General features: G+C 44.3%; 1 protein-coding gene across 2 annotated transcripts in view; it reads left to right on the top strand.

Annotated features, from left to right (window-relative positions):
- The window catches only part of LOC118381860 (junctophilin-1-like), a 99,374-nt gene that overhangs the window by 41,182 nt on the left and 35,737 nt on the right, over nucleotides 1-22,455 (top strand). For both annotated transcript variants that reach the window (XM_052498657.1, XM_052498659.1), the window contains one exon: nucleotides 19,461-19,579. In XM_052498657.1, coding sequence (XP_052354617.1) covers nucleotides 19,461-19,579 — 119 coding nt within the window. The remainder of the gene's footprint in view (nucleotides 1-19,460; nucleotides 19,580-22,455) is intronic.

Genomic DNA, 22,455 nt, shown 5'->3' on the forward strand with positions numbered 1-22,455 from the left:
TCTCCTCAATATGTCCACCTTTCTCTCCCCAATATGTCCACCTTTCTCTCCCCAATATGTCCACCTTTCTCTCTCCTCAATATGTCCAGGAGGGAGAGAGGGAGGTATTAGAGGGGAGAGGGAGGAGGGAGTGAGAGAGGGAGGAGGGAGGGAGAGAGGGAGGGAGGTGGTAGAGGGGAGAGGGAGAGGGAGGAAGATAGGGAGGTGGTAGAGGAGTTTGGGAGAGGGAGGTGGGAGGGAGAGAGAAAGGGAGCGAGAGAGGGAGGGGGAGAGGGAGGAGGGAGGAAGAGAGGGAGGTGATAGAAGGGGTATGGGAGAGGAAGAGAGGGAGGAAGAGAGGAAGGTGGTAGAGGGATATGGGAGAGGGAGGTGGGAGGGAGAGAGAGAGGGAGCGAGAGAGGGAGGGGGAGAGGGAGGAGGGAGGAAGAGAGGGAGGTGATAGAAGGGGTATGGGAGAGGAAGAGAGGGAGGAAGAGAGGGAGGTGGTAGAGGGATATGGGAGAGGGAGGAGGGAGGAAGGGAGGGAGGAGGTAGAGGGGTATGGGAGAGGGAGGAGGGAGGAAGAGAGGGAGGTGGTAGAGGGGAGAGGGAGGAGGGAGGAAGAGAGGGAGGAGGTAGAGGGGTATGGGAGAGGGAGGAGGGAGGAAGAGAGAGAGGTGGTAGAGGGGAGAGGGCTGTATTTCTCTTTAAGTGAACTTAGCATATCTCATAATAGCAGCAGCCGAAAATATATAACTCCATTAGAAGATGTGCTGCAGCACTGGCCTCCGCCCTGCTGCCGTGAATCAATCATTCTGGATGTGGGCGTTGGGTTTCTCTGGCCAGCTAATAGTGTTAGTCAAGCTTAAATAATCCTGACTTAACACTCTGGCCAACTAATAGTGTTAGTCGAGCTTAAATAATCCTGACTTAACACTTTGGCCAACTAATAGTGTTAGTCAAGCTTAAATAATCCTGACTTAACACTCTGGCCAACTAATAGTGTTAGTCAAGCTTAAATAATCCTGACTTAACACTTTGGCTAACTCACATACTTCCTGTATCTGATCCAGCCTGGGGGCACCGTGTTAATTTGTTTTGATGTTGTTTTTTAATGCTGTAGGATACTTTACACTGTGTGTGTGTGTGTGTGTGTGTGTGTGTGTGTGTGTGTGTGTGTGTGTGTGTGTGTGTGTGTGTGTGTGTGTGTGTGTGTGTGTGTGTGTGTGTGTGTGTGTGTGTGTGTGTGTGTGTGTGTGTGTGTGTGTGTGTGTGTGTGTGTGTGTGGGAGGGAGGGAGGGAGGGAGGGAGGGAGGGAGGGAGGGAGGGAGGGAGGGAGGGAGGGAGGGAGGAAGGAAGGGAGGGAGGGAGGGAGGGAGGGGGAGGGAGGGAGGGAGGGAGGGAGGGAGGGAGGGAGGGAGGGAGGGAGGGAGGGAGGGAGGGAGGGAGGGAAAGAGAGAAAGAGAGAAAGAGAGAAAGAGATCATCTGCATGCAGAATTCTGCAAAAATATCCTCTGTGTACAACGTAGAACACCAAATAATGCATGCAGAGCAGAATGAGGCCGATACCCACTAATTACCAAAATCCAGAAAAGAGCCGTTAAATTCTACAACCACCTAAAAGGAAGTAATTCCCAACCCTTCCGTAACAAAGCCATCACCTACAGAGAGATGAACCTGGAGAAGAGTCCCCTAAGCAAGCTGGTCCTGGGGCTCTGTTCACAAACACAAACACACCCTACAGAGCCCCAGGACAGCAGCATAATTAGACACAACCAAATCATGAGAAAACAAAAAGATAATAACTTGACACATTAGAAAGAGAGAGAAGAGAGAAGACAGGCTATGTGCTCACTGCCCACAAAATGAGGTGGGAACTGAGCTGCACTTCCTAACCTCCTGCTCAATGTATGACCATATTAGAGAGACATATTTCCCTAAAATCTCTCTCTCTCTGTCTCTCTCTCTCCCTCTCTCTCTCTATCTCTATCTCTATCTCTCCCCTCTTTCTCTCTCTCTCAAATCTCTCTCTCTCTCTGTCTCTCTCTCCCCCTCTCTCTCTCTCTATCTCTATCTCTCCCCTCTTTCTCTCTCTCTCAAATCTCTCTCTCTCTCCCTCTCCCTCTCAAATCTCTCTCCCTCTCCCTCTCCCTCTCCCTCTCTCTCTCTCTCTCTCTCTCCCTCTCTCTCTCTCTCTCTCTCTGTCGTGTCCCAGTGTAGAGAAGAGATGTCTGTGTGTCCCAGTATAGAGAAGAGATGTCTGTGTGTCCCCTCTGTTGTGTCCCAGTAGAGAGAAGAGATGTCTGTGTGTCCCAGTATAGAGAAGAGATGTCTGTGTGTCCCCTCTGTTGTGTCCCAGTATAGAGAAGAGATGTCTGTGTGTCCCAGTATAGAGAAGAGATGTCTGTGTGTCCCCTCTGTTGTGTCCCAGCATAGAGAAGAGATGTCTGTGTGTCCCAGTATCTTCTAGTGGCTCCAGTGGCTTATTTCTAGAATGGAAGCATATGTCTCCCTCCTCATCCATTTTAATATCTCACACAGACACACACTGTCCCTGGTGCTGCACGCAGCCGCACACCATTAAAACAGGGACGCCTCACTGTCCAAGGTCTGGAGCAGTCCGAAATAGAGCTATCAGTACAGGGCTGATGAGGAGAGGGGAAGGGAGGGGAGAGAGAGAGAGAGAGAGAGAGAGAGAGAGAGAGAGAGAGAGAGAGGGGAAGGGAGGGAGAGACACCCAGAGCTAGAAGAGGAGGCAGAGAGAGGGGGGCAGGGAGATAGACAGAGGGAGAGAGAGGGGTAGAGAGAGATATGGAGAGAGTGAAAAGCAGCGAGAGAGAGAGAAACAGAAAGAGAGAGAGAGAGAGGCAGAGAGATTGAGAAAAGAGAAAGATAGATAGAGAGAGAGAGACAGAGAGAGACTGAACTACAGGACAAAATACAAACCCTCCAACCCAAAAAGGCCTGTGGTGTTGGTTGTATCCTAAATAAAATAATAAAATATATAGACCACAAATTCCCATTTGCTAAACTTAAACTCTTTAACATCATTCTTGGCTCTGGCATCTTCCCCAATATTTGGAACCAAGGACTGATCACCGCAATCCACAAAAGTGGAGACAAATTTGACCCCAATAACTACCGGTGGATATGCTTCAAAAGCAACCTCAAGAAAATCCTCTGCATTATCATAAACAGCAGACCTGTACATTTCCTCAGTGAAAACAATGTAGTGAGCGAATGTCAAATTTGCTTTTTACCAAATTACCGTACGACAGACCACATATTCACCCTGCACACCCTAATTGATAACCAAACAAACCAAAACCAAGTCTTCTCATGCTTTGTTGATTTAAAAAAAGCTTTTGACTCAATTTGGCATGAGGGTCTGCTATACAAACTGATGGAAAGTGGTGTTGGGGGAAAAACATACAACATCCATGTTCACAAACAACAAATGTGCGGATAAAATTCGCAAAAAACACACACGTCTTCCCACAGGGCCGAGGGGTGAGACAGGGATGCAGCTTAAGCCCCACCCTCTTCAACATATTTATCAACGAATTGACGAGGGCACTAGAACAGTCTGCAGCACCTGGCCTCACCCTACTAGAATATGAAGTCAAATGTCTACTGTTGGCTGATGATCTGGTGCTTCTGTCCCCAACCAAGGAGGGCCTACAGCAGCACCTAGATCTTCTGCACAGATTCTGTCAGACCTGGGCCCTGACAGACCTGGGCCCTGACAGACCTGGGCCCTGACAGACCTGGGCCCTGACAGACCTGGGCCCTGACAGTAAATCTCAGTAAGACAAAAATAATGGTGTTCCAAAAAAATAGTTCCAGTTGCCAGGACAACAAATACAAATTCCATCTAGATACGGTTGCCCAAGAGCACAGACAAAAAAACTACACATACCTCGACCTAAACATCAGTGCCACAGGTAACCTCCACAAAGCTGTGAACGATCTTAGAGACAAGGCAAGAAGAGCCTTCTTCTTCTCTGCCATTACAAGGAACATAACATTCGACATACCAATGATAACCTGGCTAAAAATACTTCAACCAGTTATAGAATCCATTGCCTTTTATGGTTGTGAGGTCTGGGGTCCACTCACCAACCAAGAGTTCACTAAATGGGACAAACAACCAATTGAGACTTTGCTAAAATATGTACTTGGTCCATGACGCATATTTCCCAAACAATTCATGCAGAGCAAAATTAGAACTATACCTGCTAGGTATCAAAATCCATAAAAGAGCTGTTAAATTCTACAACCACCACTAAAAGGAAGTGATGCCCACATATTCCACCACAAAGCCCTCACCTACAGAGAGATTAACCTGGAAAAGAGTCCCCTCAGCAACCTGGTCCTGGGGCTCTGTTCACAAACACAAACAGACACCCCACAGAGGTTGAGGACAGCAACAATTAGATCAAAGCAAATTATGAGAACGCAAAAAGATAACTATTTGACACACTGGAAAGAATCAACTAAAAAAACCAGAGCAAATTGGAATGATATTTGAGGACACAGTGGAATAATACCTGACCACTGTGACTGACCCAACATTAAGATCTGTGACTAATCTGTGACTATGGACAGACTCAGTGAGCATAGCCTTGCTATTGAGAAAGGCCGGCGTAGGCAGACAGCATAGCCTTGCTATTGAGAAAGGCCGGCGTAGGCAGACAGCATAGCCTTGCTATTGAGAAAGGCTGCCGTAGGCAGACAGCATAGCCTTGCTATTGAGAAAGGCTGCCGTAGGCAGACAGCATAGCCTTGCTATTGAGAAAGGCCGGCGTAGGCAGACAGCATAGCCTTGCTATTGAGAAAGGCTGCCGTAGGCAGACAGCATAGCCTTGCTATTGAGAAAGGCTGCCGTAGGCAGACAGCATAGCCTTGCAGCTTCTCTTCCTGGGGTTTATTATGTATCCCCATTAGTTCCTGCCAAGACAGCAGCTACTATTCCTGGTGTTTATTATGTATCCACATTAGTTCCTGCCAAGGCAGCAGCTTCTCTTCCTGGGGTTTATTATGGATCCCCATTAGTTCCTGCCAAGACAGCAGCTACTCTTCCTGGTGTTTATTATGTAGCCACATTAGTTCCTGCCAAGGCAGCAGCTACTCTTCCTGGGGTTTATTATGGATCCCCATTAGTTCCTGCCAAGGCAGCAGCTGCTCTTCCTGGGGTTTATTATGGATCCCCATTAGTTCCTGCCAAGGCAGCAGCTACTCTTCCTGGGGTTTATTATGGATCCCCATTAGTTCCTGCCAAGGCAGCAGCTACTCTTCCTGGGGTTTATTATGGATCCCCATTAGTTCCTGCCAAGGCAGCAGCTACTCTTCCTGGGGTTTATTATGGATCCCCACTAGTTCCTGCCAAGGCAGCAGCTACTCTTCCTGGGGTTTATTATGGATCCCCACTAGTTCCTGCCAAGGCAGCAGCTACTCTTCCTGGGGTTTATTATGGATCCCCATTAGTTCCTGCCAAGGCAGCAGCTACTCTTCCTGGGGTTTATTATGGATCCCCATTAGTTCCTGCCAAGGCAGCAGCTACTCTTCCTGGGGTTTATTATGGATCACCATTAGTTCCTGGCAAAGCAGCAGCTACTCTTCCTGGGGTTTATTATGGATCCCCATTAGTTCCTGCCAAGGCAGCAGCTACTCTTCCTGGGGTTTATTATGGATCCCCACTAGTTCCTGCCAAGGCAGCAGCTACTCTTCCTGGGGTTTATTATGGATCCCCACTAGTTCCTGCCAAAGCAGCAGCTACTCTTCCTGGGGTTTATTATGGATCACCATTAGTTCCTGGCAAAGCAGCAGCTACTCTTCCTGGGGTTTATTTAGGATCACCATTAGTTCCTGGCAAAGCAGCAGCTACTCTTCCGGGGTTTATTATGGATCACCATTAGTTCCTGCCAAGACAGCAGCTACTCTTCCTAGGGTTTATTATGGAATCCCCATTAGTTCCTGTCAAGGCAGCAGCTACTCTTCCTGGGGTTTATTATGGATCCACATTAGTTCCTGCCAAGGCAGCATATACTCCTCCTGGGGTTTATTAAGGATCCCCATTAGTTCCTGCCAAGGCAGCAGCTACTCTTCCTAGGGTTTATTAAGGATCCCCATTAGTTCCTGTCAAGGCAGCAGCTACTCTTCCTGGGGTTTATTATGGATCCACATTAGTTCCTGCCAAGGCAGCATATACTCCTCCTGGGGTTTATTAAGGATCCCCATTAGTTCCTGCCAAAGCAGCAGCTACTCTTCCTGGGGTTTATTATGGATCCCCATTAGTTCCTGTCAAGGCAGCAGCTACTCTTCCTGGGGTTTATTATGGATCCCCATTAGTTCCTGTCAAGGCAGCAGCTACTCTTCCTGGGGTTTATTATGGATCCATATTAGTTCCTGCCAAGGCAGCAGCTACTCTTCCTGGGGTTTATTAAGGATCCCCATTAGTTCCTGCCAAGGCAGCAGCTACTCTTCCTGGGGTCCAAACACATTAAGGCTCTTACATTACACAGAAAACAAAAGATAAAACAGTACATCATATAACATTACTACACCACTACATATCTACAATACTAAATGTATAAAACCACCATTCAATGTATTTCAATGTCCGTGTGTATAGCCTGCTAGCGTTTGTGTGCGGATCCGTCCGTCTGTACCTGTGTGTGTCTTCACAATCACCACTGTTCCGTAAGGTGTACTTTTACCTGCTTTTTAAATCTGATTCCACTGCCTGCATCAGTTACCTGATGTGGAATAGAGTTACATGTAGTCATTGTTCTATGTACAGTAGTACTGTGCATTTCACATAGTCTGTTCTGGACTTGGGGACTGTGAAGAGACCTCTGGTGGCATGTCTTGTGGGGTATGAACAGCTGTCTGAGCTGTGTGCTAGTAGTTTAAACACAGACAACTCGGTTCATTCAGCTTGTCAACACTTCTTACAAAAACAAGTAGTGATGAAGTCAATCTCTCCTCCACTTTGAGAAAGGAGAGACTGACATGCATATTATTCATGTTTTCTCTCTGTGTTCATCCAAGTGCCAGCTGTGCTGCCCTGTTCTGAGCCCCACTTTGTGGCACCTGTCCACACGACTGAACAGTAGTCCAGGTGCGACAAAACCAGGGCGTGTAGGACATGCCTTGTTGATATGTTTTGACCATGAACATTTACAATCCAGGGTTACTCGAAGAAGTTTAGTCACCTCAACTTGCTCAATTTCCACATTATTCATTACAATATTTAGATGAGATTTAGGGTTTACAATTATTTGTCCCAAATACAATGCTTTTATTTTTTGAAATATTTAGGACTCATTTATTCGTTGCCACCCATTTTGAAACTAACTGCCACTCTTTGTTGAGTGTTGCAGTCATTTCAGTCACTGTAGTAGCTGGCATAGTATTGAGTCATCCACATACATAGACACACTGGCTTTACTCAAGGCCAATGGCACGTCGTTAGTAAAGATAAAAAAGTATGGGGCCTAGACAGCTGCCCTGGGGAATTCCTGAATCAACCTGGATTATGTTGGATTATGACATAGGCAGACCTGGCTCTCGAAAGATGACAGGCTATGTGCTCACTGCCCACAAAATGAGGTGGAACCTGAACTACACTTCCTAACTTCCAGCCAAATGTGTAACCACATTAGAGACACATATTTCCCTCAGATCACACAGACTCACAAAGGATTTGAAAACCAATCAAACATTGATAAACTCCCATATCTGTTAGGTGAAATTCCACATTGCTGGTAGACTCAAGTTGTAGAAACATCTCAAGTATGACCAATGGAAACCGGATGCACTTGAGCTGAATTTAGAGTCTCATAGCAAAGGGTCTGAATAGTTATGTAAATAAGGTATTTCTGTTTTTAATTTATTACAAATTTGCAAAAATGTCTAAAAACCTGTTTTTGCTTGGTCATTATGGGGTATTGTGATGTCATTATGGGGTATTGTGATGTCATTATAAGGTATTGTGATGTCATTATGGGGTATTGTGTGTAGATTGATGAAGAAAAACATTTACAGAATCCATTTTAGAATAAGGCTGTAACGTAACAAAATGTGGAAAAAGTCAAGGGGTCTGAATACTTCCTGAATGCACCATATTATTGCATGGAACTCCGAACTCAAAATCTGTAACGATCGATCGTCTGTGGTGGAAGAAGGTGAGGACCAAAGCGCAGCGTGGTTTGTGTTCATGATGATATTTATTATAACTCAGAAACACTAAACAAAATAACAATGAGAATGAAATGAAATCGAAACAGTTCTGTCTGGTGCAGAAACACACTAAACAGAAAATAATCACCCACAAAACACAGGTGAGAAAAGACTACCTAAGTATGATTCTCAATCAGAGACCACGAACGACACCTGCCTCTGATTGAGAACCATACCAGGCCAAACACAAAACCACAACATAGAAAAAAGAACATAGACTACCCACCACCAACTCACGCCCTGACCAAACTAAAACAAAGACATAACAAAGGAACTAAGGTCAGAACATGACAACATCAAACCTGGTTTAAAAAAAAAACAGATTAAGCAACACCTCGCAGCACAACGCCTCTCCTCTATTTGACCTAGATAGTTTGTGTGTTTCTATTGATATGTAGGCTACGTGTGCCCACATTTATTTGATATAGTTCTGTCCTTGAGCTGTTCTTGTCTATTAATGTTCTGTATTATGTCATGTTTCATGTTTTGGGTTGATTCCAGGAAGAGTAGCTGCTGCTTTTGCAACAGCTAATGGTGATCCTAATAAAATACATAATACCAGTATCATTCAACAGGAGCCTTGCCTGGCATGTCTAGGATTGACTGGGGCTCAACTGATCTACTCTGTTCTTCTTCCTGTTAGTTTCTACTCTCTCTTCTTTTAACCTCAGTCTCTACTCTGTTCTTCTTCCTGTCAGTCTCTACTCTCTTCTTCTTCCTGTCAGTCTCTACTCTGTTCTTCTTCCTGTCAGTCTCTACTCTCTTCTTCTTCCTGTCAGTCTCTACTCTGTTCTTCTTCCTGTCAGCCTCTACTCTCTTCTTCTTCCTGTCAGTCTCTACTCTCTTCTTCTTCCTGTCAGTCTCTACTCTGTTCATCTTCCCCTCAGTCTCTACTCTGTTCTTCTTCCTGTCAGTCTCTACTCTCTTCTTCTTCCTGTCAGTCTCTACTCTGTTCTTCTTCCTGTCAGTCTCTACTCTCTTCTTCTTCCTGTCAGTCTCTACTCTCTTCTTCTTCCTGTCAGTCTCTACTCTGTTCATCTTCCCCTCAGTCTCTACTCTCTCTTCTTCTTCCTGTCAGTCTCTACTCTCTTCTTCTTCCTGTCAGTCTCTACTCTCTTCTTCTTCCTGTCAGTCTCTACTCTGTTCTTCTTCCTGTTAGTCTCTACTCTCTTCTTCTTCCTGTCAGTCTCTACTCTGTTCTTATTCCTGTTAGTCTCTACTCTCTTCTTCTTCCTGTCAGTCTACTCTGTTCATCTTCCCCTCAGTCTCTACTCTCTTCTTCTTCCTGTGAGTCTCTACTCTGTTCTTCTTCCTGTTAGTCTCTACTCTCTTCTTCTTCCTGTCAGTCTCTACTCTGTTCTTCTTCATGTTAGTCTCTACTCTCTTCTTCTTCCTGTCAGTCTCTACTCTGTTCTCCTTCCTGTCAGTCTCTACTCTGTTCTTCTTCCTGTTAGTCACTACTCTCTCTTCTTCTTCCTGTCAGTCTCTACTCTCTTCTTCTTCCTGTCAGTCTCTACTCTCTTCTTCTTCCTGTCAGTCTCTACTCTGTTCTTCTTCCTGTTAGTCTCTACTCTCTCTTCTTCTTCCTGTCAGTCACTACTCTGTTCATCTTCCCCTCAGTCTCTACTCTGTTCTTCTTCCTGTTAGTCTCTACTCTCTTCTTCTTCCTGTCAGTCTCTACTCTGTTCTTCTTCCTGTTAGTCTCTACTCTGTTCTTCTTCCTGTCAGTCTCTACTCTGTTCTTCTTCCTGTTAGTCACTACTCTCTCTTCTTCTTCCTGTCAGTCTCTACTATGTTCATCTTCCTGTCAGTCTCTACTCTCTCTTCTTCTTCCTGTTAGTCTCTACTCTCTCTTCTTCTTCCTGTCAGTCTCTACTCTGTTCATCTTCCTGTCAGTCTCTACTCTTTCTTCTTCTTCCTGTTAGTCTCTACTCTCTCTTCTTCTTCCTGTCAGTCCTCACTCTGTTCGTCTTCCCCTCAGTCTCTAGCATATTGTGAATTATTGTTAGTATTGTTGGCATCCCAAATTGCATCTAATTCACTATACCATGCCTTCAGAACGTTTTGGGCCCCTTGACTTTTTCCACATTTTGTTACATCACATACTTATTATAAAATAGATTCAATAAATAAACATCCTCAGCAATCTACACACAATACCCCATAATGACAAAGTGAAAACAGGTTTTTAGACATTTTTGCAAATGTATTAAACACTAAAAACAGAAATACCTTATTTACATAAGTATTCAGACCCTTTGCTATAGTGGTTCTTCCTTTAACAGTTGCAAGTTTACACCGCGGGACTTAGAGGGACCCAGTGTCACGGCGTCATTGCTCCAGACCACCACAAGGGGGAGTTAGAGCACTCATTATGCATTTGGGTCCCAAGGTTTTTATATGACCAATCATATCGAGTGGTTCCAATGACGATTATGACGCGAGCCACCCGTCCCTGGGTGAAGATGGCTGACATAACATTACGGTGGAACCAAATGTAAGTAGCTATAACGTTATAATGAGTCATGCAAAACATGTACAATTGAGAGGAATATGTTAGTTAATGTAGAGACAAACGCATATTCTTTTGTCATAAAGTTAATTTATGAAAATCGCTATTTAGCAAGTTATCTGTCTAGCTAACATTAGCCAGCTAGATTGACGGTGTATTGACACGATAATGAATTTGTAATTCAGGTTGTTTAATGTTTTCGGGACTTCTGAGAAAACCAGGAAACCAGGCTGTCATCTTGTGAAAGATTGGATGTAAAGAATCTAGCTCGCTAAAGCATTTAACGCAAATTAAATGTACAATTGTGTAAGCTTGCCTTGCAACGCAGCTGAAGTAACATAGCTAGCTAACGCTTTACTTGCTTAATGTGTAGTGGAGGATAAAAATAACTGTATGCCTATGGATGTGTAGCTAGCTACAGTATGTAGCCGGTCTGTATGCCTATGGATGTGTAGCTAGCTACAGTATGTAGCCGGTCTGTATGCCTATGGATGTGTAGCTAGCTAAAGTATGTAGCCGGTCTGTATGCCTATGGATGTGTAGCTAGCTACAGTATGTAGCCGGTCTGTATGCCTATGGATGTGTAGCTAGCTACATTATGTAGCCGGTCTGTATGCCTATGGATGTGTAGCTAGCTACAGTATGTAGCCGGTCTGTATGCCTATGGATGTGTAGCTAGCTACATTATGTAGCCGGTCTGTATGCCTATGGATGTGTAGCTAGCTACATTATGTAGCCGGTCTGTATGCCTATGGATGTGTAGCTAGCTACAGTATGTAGCCGGTCTGTATGCCTATGGATGTGTAGCTAGCTACAGTATGTAGCCGGTCTGTATGCCTATGGATGTGTAGCTAGCTACATTATGTAGCCGGTCTGTATGCCTATGGATGTGTAGCTAGCTACATTATGTAGCCGGTCTGTATGCCTATGGATGTGTAGCTAGCTACATTATGTAGCCGGTCTGTATGCCTGTGGATGTGTAGCTAGCTACAGTATGTAGCCGGTCTGTATGCCTATGGATGTGTAGCTAGCTACATTATGTAGCCGGTCTGTATGCCTATGGATGTGTAGCTAGCTACATTATGTAGCCGGTCTGTATGCCTATGGATGTGTAGCTAGCTACATTATGTAGCCGGTCTGTATGCCTATGGATGTGTAGCTAGCTACAGTATGTAGCCGGTCTGTATGCCTATGGATGTGTAGCTAGCTACAGTATGTAGCCAATCTGTGTATGGACCCTAAAATGTTAGGTTGTGAACTAATATTCATACCAATCTATGAACCTCAGAAATCATAGTTGTTGTATCAACTTCAAGTCTGAATGACATTAATGAAGCCAATGGATTGAGTAGAATATAATAACTTTATTGTGCCAAGTCAAATGCAAGGATTCAAGTCCTACATATACAGTTGGGCAAAAAAGTATTTAGTCAGCCACCAATTGTGCAAGTTCTCCCACTTAAAAATATGAGAGAGGCCTGTAATTTTCATCATAGGTACACTTCAACTATGACAGACAAAATGAGGAAATAAAATCCAGAAAATCACATTGTAGGATTTTTAATACATTTATTTGCAAATTATGGTGCAAAATAAGTACACCCTCCATCTGCATTAATCTGAGGACACAGGATAGTATTTCAATGAGATACTTCATTTCAACCAGTGGAGAATGTCAAACACTTCATTGAAATGAAGTTCATCATCCAGGTGTTATAAATACATAATGCATTATAATTATGATAATTATAATATTATATTATAAATACAAGTTCAATCTGTACTTCAATGCACATACACATTATAAAACGAGGAAGAAAGACGAGGTGGGGAGAGAGGTGTAGATGACACGAAGGGAAAGAGGTAAGAACAGAGGCAGACAGCATATGATTAATTAATTACAGTGCTACCCTAATATTTTCTCAGTTCATCACAATTACAGTGTCTATAGCGGTGTCTCCTAACCAGCCTTGGGCCCGAAGGTTATCTTAAGAGCGGGTGAGGTGGCGATGACGGGACTGGCTTCCTCTCTCACATGAAAACATACCTGCAGACGAGAGACAGATGCATAGAGGGAGAAAGCATGATTAAGCCTTGGTTTTTTAAATTCTAACACGGTCAGTCATCATAATCATCAGGAGGTGAAATGCAAAACTGACCTGGGATCAGTAACTCTGGGACTACTGCATCTCTTTAATAATACTTCCTGTATAATATAAACTGACCTGGGATCAGTAACGCTGGGACTACTGCATCTCTTTAATAATACTTCCTGTATAATATAAACTGACCTGGGATCAGTAACGCTGGGACTACTACATCTCTTTAATAATACTTCCTGTATAATATAAACTGACCTGGGATCAGTAACTCTGGGACTACTACATCTCTTTAATAATACTTCCTGTATAATATAAACTGACCTGGGATCAGTAACGCTGGGACTACTACATCTCTTTAATAATACTTCCTGTATAATATAAACTGACCTGGGATCAGTAACGCTGGGACTACTACATCTCTATTTCAATGTAAAGCATCTCTTTAATAATACTTCCTGTTGACCCGACCAAGTGACCTCTCACCTATGAATGATCATACTGTGCCCTCTGTGTCAGCCAGTTCAGATGCGGGAGGAGTTCACCAACACAGCTGATATAACCTAGAGGATTTAGAGAGAAGGGGGAGAGGGATGACGTGAAGAAGAGAGACTGTTATTGTGTGTGTGTGTGTGTGTGTGTGTGTGGTCTCACCTGGTGTCCACCTGGTGTCCACACTAAGTGGCTCCAGAGTACTTTATGCTGAAAAACAGACACATGAGGACAAACAGTAGAAGATAATGTCAATAGAAGACACTGTATGTGACGCAGACACCTATCAGAGTGTACCTGAAACATTTCAATATAGAGGGCTATGTGTCTCACCACTTGGTTATTGCCAGGCTAACCCCCAGGGTTATTGCCAGGCTAACCCCCAGGGTTATTGCCAGGCTAACCCCCAGGGTTATTACCAGGCTAACCCCCAGGGTTATTACCAGGCTAAACCCCCAGGGTTATTACCAGGCTAACCCCCAGGGTTATTACCAGGCTAAACCCCCAGGGTTATTACCAGGCTAACCCCCAGGGTTATTACCAGGCTAAACCCCCAGGGTTATTGCCAGGCTAAACCCCCAGGGTTATTGCCAGGCTAAACTCCCCAGGGTTATTGCCAGGCTAAACTCCCCAGGGTTATTGCCAGGCTAAACTCCCCAGGGTTATTGCCAGGCTAAACTCCCCAGGGTTATTGCCAGGCTAAACTCCCCAGGGAAATCATGACTTGGCAGCAAACAGATAGCAACAGATAGTCCAGTGAAAATGGCTGTGTTAATGTGGTGTAAATCTGAAAATTAGCAGCTGCCATCTTAAGGGTTTTTTAATGAATGCATTTGAGCCAGGTTCCATGTACAACAAGACAGGCGGAGAGGAAGAACACAGCACAGTTTAATTACCTCTGGTTATGGACACTTTTGCCAGCAATAACGTTTCCACGGCCTGTTCATCGGACAGTGAACGTCTGCTAATATCTACATGTTCGACCCCCTTGATCAGCTCGCTCTCTGAAAGTAAAGCAAATAGCTTTTGAAGATATGAAAACAATAACTGAGATATGGCTATTGAATCTAAAGCAGCAATGACACGGGTCTCCTGCATTCTGTAGTACAGACATGGCCTGCTCTCCCTTATGTAAGGAATTATTCTATTATTGTTTACTACAGTATGTACTGTATTATTCTATTATTGTTTACTACAGTATGTACTGTATTATTCTATTATTGTTTACTACAGTATGTACTGTATTATTCTATTATTGTTTACTACAGTATGTACTGTATTATTCTATTATTGTTTACTACAGTATGTACTGTATTATTATATTATTGTTTACTACAGTATGTACTGTATTATTATATTATTGTTTACTACAGTATGTACTGTATTATTATATTATTGTTTACTACAGTATGTACTGTATTATTATATTATTGTTTACTACAGTATGTACTGTATTATTATATTATTGTTTACTACAGTATGTACTGTATTCTAGACTTCACAGTAATAAACAAATAAACATATTTTGTTAATAAAATAATGATAAAAGAAATAAAAGAAATACTCTTTCAAAATGCAGATGTTGATTTGAGATGTTATAGATCCATAGCGAATTACTATGGGAAAAAATATCACTGATTTCCAGAAATATTGGAACAAAGGTTGTCTTATAAAGGCAAACCATTTAGAATCCTCCAATCCTGTAACCTACTTCCGACCGTCACGTTGTACAGCGTAAACCCTGAAGGTTTCGTTTTTCTCTGAATAGAAACACCATAATATTAATCAAATTAATTAGGCCAACTTTATTAAAAATCAATCCCATATACTATGTTATTACAAAAAAAGGTTTTAAATTCTCTTGTATTGGATTTTGTTGAGGCACAGATCTGGGGAAGGGTACCAAAACATTTCTTCACCATTGAAGGTGCCCAAGAACACAGTGGCCTCCGTCATTCTTAAATGGAACAAGTTTGGAACCACCAAGACTCTTCCTAGAGGTGGCCGCCTGGCCAAACTGAGCAATCGGAGGAGAAGGGCCTTGGTCAGGGAGATGACCAAGAACCCATTGATCACTCTGACAGAGCTCCAGAGTTCTTCTGTGGAGATTAGAGAACCTTCCAGAAGGACAACCATCTCTGCAGCACTCCACCAATCAGGCCTTTATGGTCGAGTGGCCAGACGGAAGCCCCTCCTCAGTAAAAGGCACATGATAGCCCGCTTGGAGTTTGCCAAAAGGCACCTAAAGACTCTCAGACTATGAGAAACAAGATGGTCTGATTAAACCAAGATTGAACTATTTGGCCTGAATGCCACCATTTTAGTGGTGGTACAATTATGCTGTGGGGATGTTTTTCAGCTGTGGGGACTGGGAGACTAGTCAGGATCGAGAGAAAGATGAACGGAGCCAAGTACAGAGAGATCCTTGATGAAAACCTGCTCCAGAGCTCTCAGGACCTCAGACTGGGGCGAAGGTTCACCTTCCAACAGGACAATTACCCTAAGTACACAGCCAAGACACACAGCCAAGACAACACAGGAGTTGCTTAGAGACAAGTTTCTTAATGTCCTTGAGTGGCCCAGCCAGAGCCCGGACATGAACCCGATGTTACATCTGGAGAGACCTGAAAATAGCTGTGCAGCGACGCTCCCCATCCAACCTGACGGATCTTGAGAAGATCTGCAGAGAAGAATGGAGAAACTCCCCAAAAACAGGTGTGCCAAGCTTGTAGAATCATAAACAAGAAGACTCAAGGCTGTAATTGCTGCCAACGGTACTTGCTTCAACAAAGAACTTAGTGGATCTGAATGCTTATTTAAATGTCATATTTGAGTTTTTGATATTTAATAAATAGACACAAATGTCTAAAAAAACTATTTTTTTCCTTTGTCATTATGGGGTATTTTGTGTAGATTGATGGGGGAAAAAAGCAATTTATTCAATTTTAGAATAAGGCTGTAACCTAACAAAATGTTGAAAACGTCAAGGGGTCTGCTTTCCGAAGGCACTATTTTTTAGGAATAGGATCCCATTTTAAAAATCCACTGTGTTGTTTACTCTCTGTTCCTGTAATTGTGTTCTGGTCTGAGTTTGTTCCTAAAAATCCTCTGTCCCTAATATATATATATATATGCAGTGTGTGTGTGTGTGTGTGTGTGTGTGTGTGTGTGTGTGTGTGTGTGTGTGTGTGTGTGTGTGTGTGTGTGTGTGTGTGTGTGTGTGTGTGTGTGTGTGTGTGTGTGTGTGTGTGTGTGTGTGAGCTACCATCTCACCACAGTATTATGCAGCTATGTGGTAATACTAATCATGATCCCTAAACTCATTAGGGCATTTTGGCTTTCGGGTACATTCTGTTGCATGTTGCCTGTGTCTCCTCCCTGTCCAACTGTTGTTCTTGTTCTGAACGTAACCCTATTCTCTATTCCCTTTTGATTCTGCTCAAAAGTAGTGTACTATATAGGGAATAGGGTGCCATAGGGCTCTGGTCTAAAGTAGTGTACTATTTACATTTACATTTAAGTCATTTAGCAGACGCTCTTATCCAGAGCGACTTACAAATTGGTGCATACACCTTATGACAACCAGTGGAACAGCCACTTGCATCTAAATCTTGTTGGGGGTGAGAAGGGGGGTGAGAAGGATTACTTACCCTTACTTACCCTATCCTAGGTATTCCTTGAAGAGGTGGGGTTTCAGGTGTCTCCGGAAGGTGGTGATTGACTCCGCTGTCCTGGCGTCGTGAGGGAGTTTGTTCCACCATTGGGGGCCAGAGCAGCGAACAGTTTTGACTGGGCTGAGCGGGAACTGTACTTCCTCAGTGGTAGGGAGGCGAGCAGGCCAGAGGTGGATGAACGCAGTGCCCTTGTTTGGGTGTAGGGCCTGATCAGAGCCTGGAGGTACTGAGGTGCCGTTCCCCTCACAGCTCCGTAGGCGAGCACCATGGTCTTGTAGCGGATGCGAGCTTCAACTGGAAGCCAGTGGAGAGAGCGGAGGAGCGGGGTGACGTGAGAGAACTTGGGAAGGTTGAACACCAGACGGGCTGCGGCGTTCTGGATGAGTTGTAGGGTTTAATGGCACAGGCAGGGAGCCCAGCCAACAGCGAGTTGCAGTAATCAAGACGGGAGATGACAAGTGCCTGGATTAGGACCTGCGCCGCTTCCTGTGTGAGGCAGGGTCGTACTCTGCGGATGTTGTAGAGCATGAACCTACAGGAACGGGACACCGCCTTGATGTTAGTTGAGAACGTCAGGGTGTTGTCCAGGATCACGCCAAGGTTCTTAGCGCTCTGGGAGGAGGACACAATGGAGTTGTCAACCGTGATGGCGAGATCATGGAACGGGCAGTCCTTCCCCGGGAGGAAGAGGAGCTCCGTCTTGCTGAGGTTCAGCTTGAGGTGGTGATCCGTCATCCACACTGATATGTCTGCCAGACATGCAGAGATGCGATTCGTCACCTGGTCATCAGAAGGGGGAAAGGAGAAGATTAATTGTGTGTCGTCTGCATAGCAATGATAGGAGAGACCATGTGAGGTTATGACAGAGCCAAGTGACTTGGTGTATAGCGAGAATGGTAGGGAATAGGGTGCCATAGGGCTCTGGTCTAAAGTAGTGTACTATATTGGGAATAGGCTGCCATAGAGCTCTGGTCTAAAGTAGTGTACTATATAGGGAATAGGGTGCCATAGGGCTCTGGTCTAAAGTAGTGCACTATATAGGGAATAGGCTGCCATAGAGCTCTGGTCAAAAGTAGTGCACTATATAGGGAATAGGGTGCCATATGGCTCTGGGCTAAACTAGTGTACTATATAGGGAATAGGGTTCAATTTGGGACATAAAGATAGAGGAGAAGTGTTCTAGATTCTAGTCAGCCATGCTGCTCTCTCATATAGAGGAAACCAGACTGGAGAAGTGTTCTAGATTCTAGTCAACCATGCTGCTCTCTCATATAGAGGAAACCAGACTGGAGAAGTGTTCTAGATTCTAGTCAGCCATGCTGCTCTCTCATATAGAGGAAACCAGACTGGAGAAGTGTTCTAGATTCTAGTCAGCCATGCTGCTCTCTCATATAGAGGAAACCAGACTGGAGAAGTGTTCTAGATTCTAGTCAACCATGCTGCTCTCTCATATAGAGGAAACCAGACTGGAGAAGTGTTCTAGATTCTAGTCAACCATGCTGCTCTCTCATATAGAGGAAACCAGACTGGAGAAGTGTTCTAGATTCTAGTCAGCCATGCTGCTCTCTCATATAGAGGAAACCAGACTGGAGAAGTGTTCTAGATTCTAGTCAACCATGCTGCTCTCTCATATAGAGGAAACCAGACTGGAGAAGTGTTCTAGATTCTAGTCAGCCATGCTGCTCTCTCATATAGAGGAAACCAGACTGGAGAAGTGTTCTAGATTCTAGTCAACCATGCTGCTCTCTCATATAGAGGAAACCAGACTGGAGAAGTGTTCTAGATTCTAGTCAGCCATGCTGCTCTCTCATATAGAGGAAACCAGACTGGAGAAGTGTTCTAGATTCTAGTCAGCCATGTTGCTCTCTCATATAGAGGAACCAGACTGGAGAAGTGTTCTAGATTCTATCTGACGTATACCAAAAGCTTTGTGTGTGTATATGAGTGTGTGTGTGTGTGTGTGTGTGTGTGTGTGTGTGTGTGTGTGTGTGTGTGTGTGTGTGTGTGTGTGTGTGTGTGTGTGTGTGTGTGTGTGTGTGTGTGTGTGTGTGTGTGCACCTACTTGCGCCTGTGGGGCAGTGCATGCATGGTCGGGGGTTGTGTGTGTCTGTGTGTGTCGTGCGTGTGTGTGTGTGTGTGCGTGTGTGTGTGTGTGTGTGTGTGTGTGTGTGTGTGTGTGTGTGTGTGTGTGTGTGTGTGTGTGTGTGTGTGTGTGTGTGTGTGTGTGTGTGTGTGTATGTGTCCACCAACCAGGAGAGAGAGAGAGAGAGAGAGAGAGAGAGAGAGAGAGAGAGAGAGAGAGAGAGAGAGAGAGAGAGAGAGAGAGAGAGAGAGAGAGATTAGTTCAGAATTAGCTGTAAACCTGTAAATGTAGAATTAAACCAACGTTTCTTTGTATTTGTATATATTCTGTTGTAGTTTACAGGTAACTGGAACAGCGTGTGTGTTTTGTTCTCCAGGACGGCTCATGCCAGAACGAAGGGAGAGGCAGCAGACCAGGCAGCTGTCTCTGCCGGACAGGATTGTGACATCGCTAGGGCCGTCGCTAGGGAGCTGTCCCCAAACTTCCACCAACCAGGTAACATTCTAGAACACCTAACTTCCACCAACCAGGTAACATTCTAGAACACCTAACTTCCACCAACCAGGTAACATTCTAGAACACCTAACTTCCACCAACCAGGTAACATTCTAGAACACCTAACTTCCACCAACCAGGTAACATTCTAGAACACCTAACTTCCACCAACCAGGTAACATTCTAGAACACCTAACTTCCACCAACCAGGTAACATTCTAGAACACCTAACTTCCACCAACCAGGTAACATTCTAGAACACCTAACTTCCACCAACCAGGTAACATTCCAGAACACCCTAACTTCCACCAACCAGGTAACATTCTAGAACACCTAACTTCCACCAACCAGGTAACATTCTAGAACACCTAACTTCCACCAACCAGGTAACATTCTAGAACACCTAACTTCCACCAACCAGGTAACATTCCAGAACACCCTAACTTCCACCAACCAGGTAACATTCTAGAACACCTAACTTCCACCAACTAGGTAACATTCTAGAACACCTAACTTCCACCAACCAAGTAACATTCTAGATCCCCTAACTTCCACCAACCAGGTAACATTCTAGATCACCTAACTTCCACCAACTAGGTAACATTCTAGAACACCTAACTTCCACCAACCAGGTCACATTCTAGATCACCTAACTTCCACCAACTAGGTAACATTCTAGAACACCTAACTTCCACCAACCAGGTAACATTCTAGATCACCTAACTTCCACCAACTAGGTAACATTCTAGAACACCTAACTTCCACCAACTAGGTAACATTCTAGATCCCCTAACTTCCACCAACCAGGTAACATTCTAGAACACCTAACTTCCACCAACTAGGTAACATTCTAGATCCCCTAACTTCCACCAACCGGGTAACATTCTCGATCACCTAACTTCCACCAACCAGGTAACATTCTAGAACACCTAACTTCCACCAACTAGGTAACATTCTTGATCCCCTAACTTCCACCAACTAGGTAACATTCTAGATCCCCTAACTTCCACCAACCAGGTAACATTCTCGATCACCTAACTTCCACCAACTAGGTAACATTCTAGATCCCCTAACTTCCACCAACCAGGTAACATTCTAGATCCCCAAACTTCCACCAACCAGGTAACATTCTAGATCCCCTAACTTCCACCAACCAGGTAACATTCTCGATCCCCAAACTTCCACCAACCAGGTAACATTCTCGATCACCTAACTTCCACCAACCAGGTAACATTCTCGATCACCTAACTTCCACCAACCAAGTAACATTCTAGATCCCCTAACTTCCACCAACCAGGTAACATTCTAGATCCCCTAACTTCCACCAACCAGGTAACATTCTAGATCCCCAAACTTCCACCAACCAGGTAACATTCTAGATCCCCTAACTTCCACCAACCAGGTAACATTCTAGATCCCCTAACTTCCACCAACCAGGTAACATTCTAGATCCCCAAACTTCCACCAACCAGGTAACATTCTAGATCCCCTAACTTCCACCAACCAGGTAACATTCTAGATCCCCAAACTTCCACCAACCAGGTAACATTCTAGATCCCCTAACTTCCACCAACCAGGTAACATTCTAGAACACCTAACTTCCACCAACCAGGTAACATTCCAGAACACCCTAACTTCCACCAACCAGGTAACATTCTAGAACACCTAACTTCCACCAACTAGGTAACATTCTAGAACACCTAACTTCCACCAACCAAGTAACATTCTAGATCCCCTAACTTCCACCAACCAGGTAACATTCTAGATCACCTAACTTCCACCAACCAAGTAACATTCTAGATCCCCTAACTTCCACCAACCAGGTAACATTCTAGATCACCTAACTTCCACCAACTAGGTAACATTCTAGAACACCTAACTTCCACCAACTAGGTAACATTCTAGATCCCCAAACTTCCACCAACTAGGTAACATTCTAGAACACCTAACTTCCACCAACCAAGTAACATTCTAGATCACCTAACTTCCACCAACTAGGTAACATTCTAGAACACCTAACTTCCACCAACCAGGTCACATTCTAGATCACCTAACTTCCACCAACTAGGTACCATTCTACAACACCTAACTTCCACCAACCAGGTAACATTCTAGATCACCTAACTTCCACCAACTAGGTAACATTCTAGAACACCTAACTTCCACCAACTAGGTAACATTCTAGATCCCCTAACTTCCACCAACCAGGTAACATTCTAGAACACCTAACTTCCACCAACTAGGTAACATTCTAGATCCCCTAACTTCCACCAACCAGGTAACATTCTCGATCACCTAACTTCCACCAACCAGGTAACATTCTAGAACACCTAACTTCCACCAACTAGGTAACATTCTAGATCCCCTAACTTCCACCAACTAGGTAACATTCTAGATCCCCTAACTTCCACCAACCACGTAACATTCTCGATCACCTAACTTCCACCAACTAGGTAACATTCTAGATCCCCTAACTTCCACCAACCAGGTAACATTCTAGATCCCCAAACTTCCACCAACCAGGTAACATTCTCGATCACCTAACTTCCACCAACCAGGTAACATTCTCGATCACCTAACTTCCACCAACCAAGTAACATTCTAGATCCCCTAACTTCCACCAACCAGGTAACATTCTAGATCCCCTAACTTCCACCAACTAGGTAACATTCTAGATCCCCAAACTTCCACCAACTAGGTAACATTCTAGAACACCTAACTTCCACCAACCAAGTAACATTCTAGATCACCTAACTTCCACCAACTAGGTAACATTCTAGAACACCTAACTTCCACCAACCAGGTCACATTCTAGATCACCTAACTTCCACCAACTAGGTAACATTCTACAACACCTAACTTCCACCAACCAGGTA

This window comes from Oncorhynchus keta, chromosome 4 (genome assembly GCF_023373465.1).
Source record: "Oncorhynchus keta strain PuntledgeMale-10-30-2019 chromosome 4, Oket_V2, whole genome shotgun sequence".
Classification (NCBI taxonomy): Eukaryota; Metazoa; Chordata; class Actinopteri; order Salmoniformes; family Salmonidae; genus Oncorhynchus; species Oncorhynchus keta.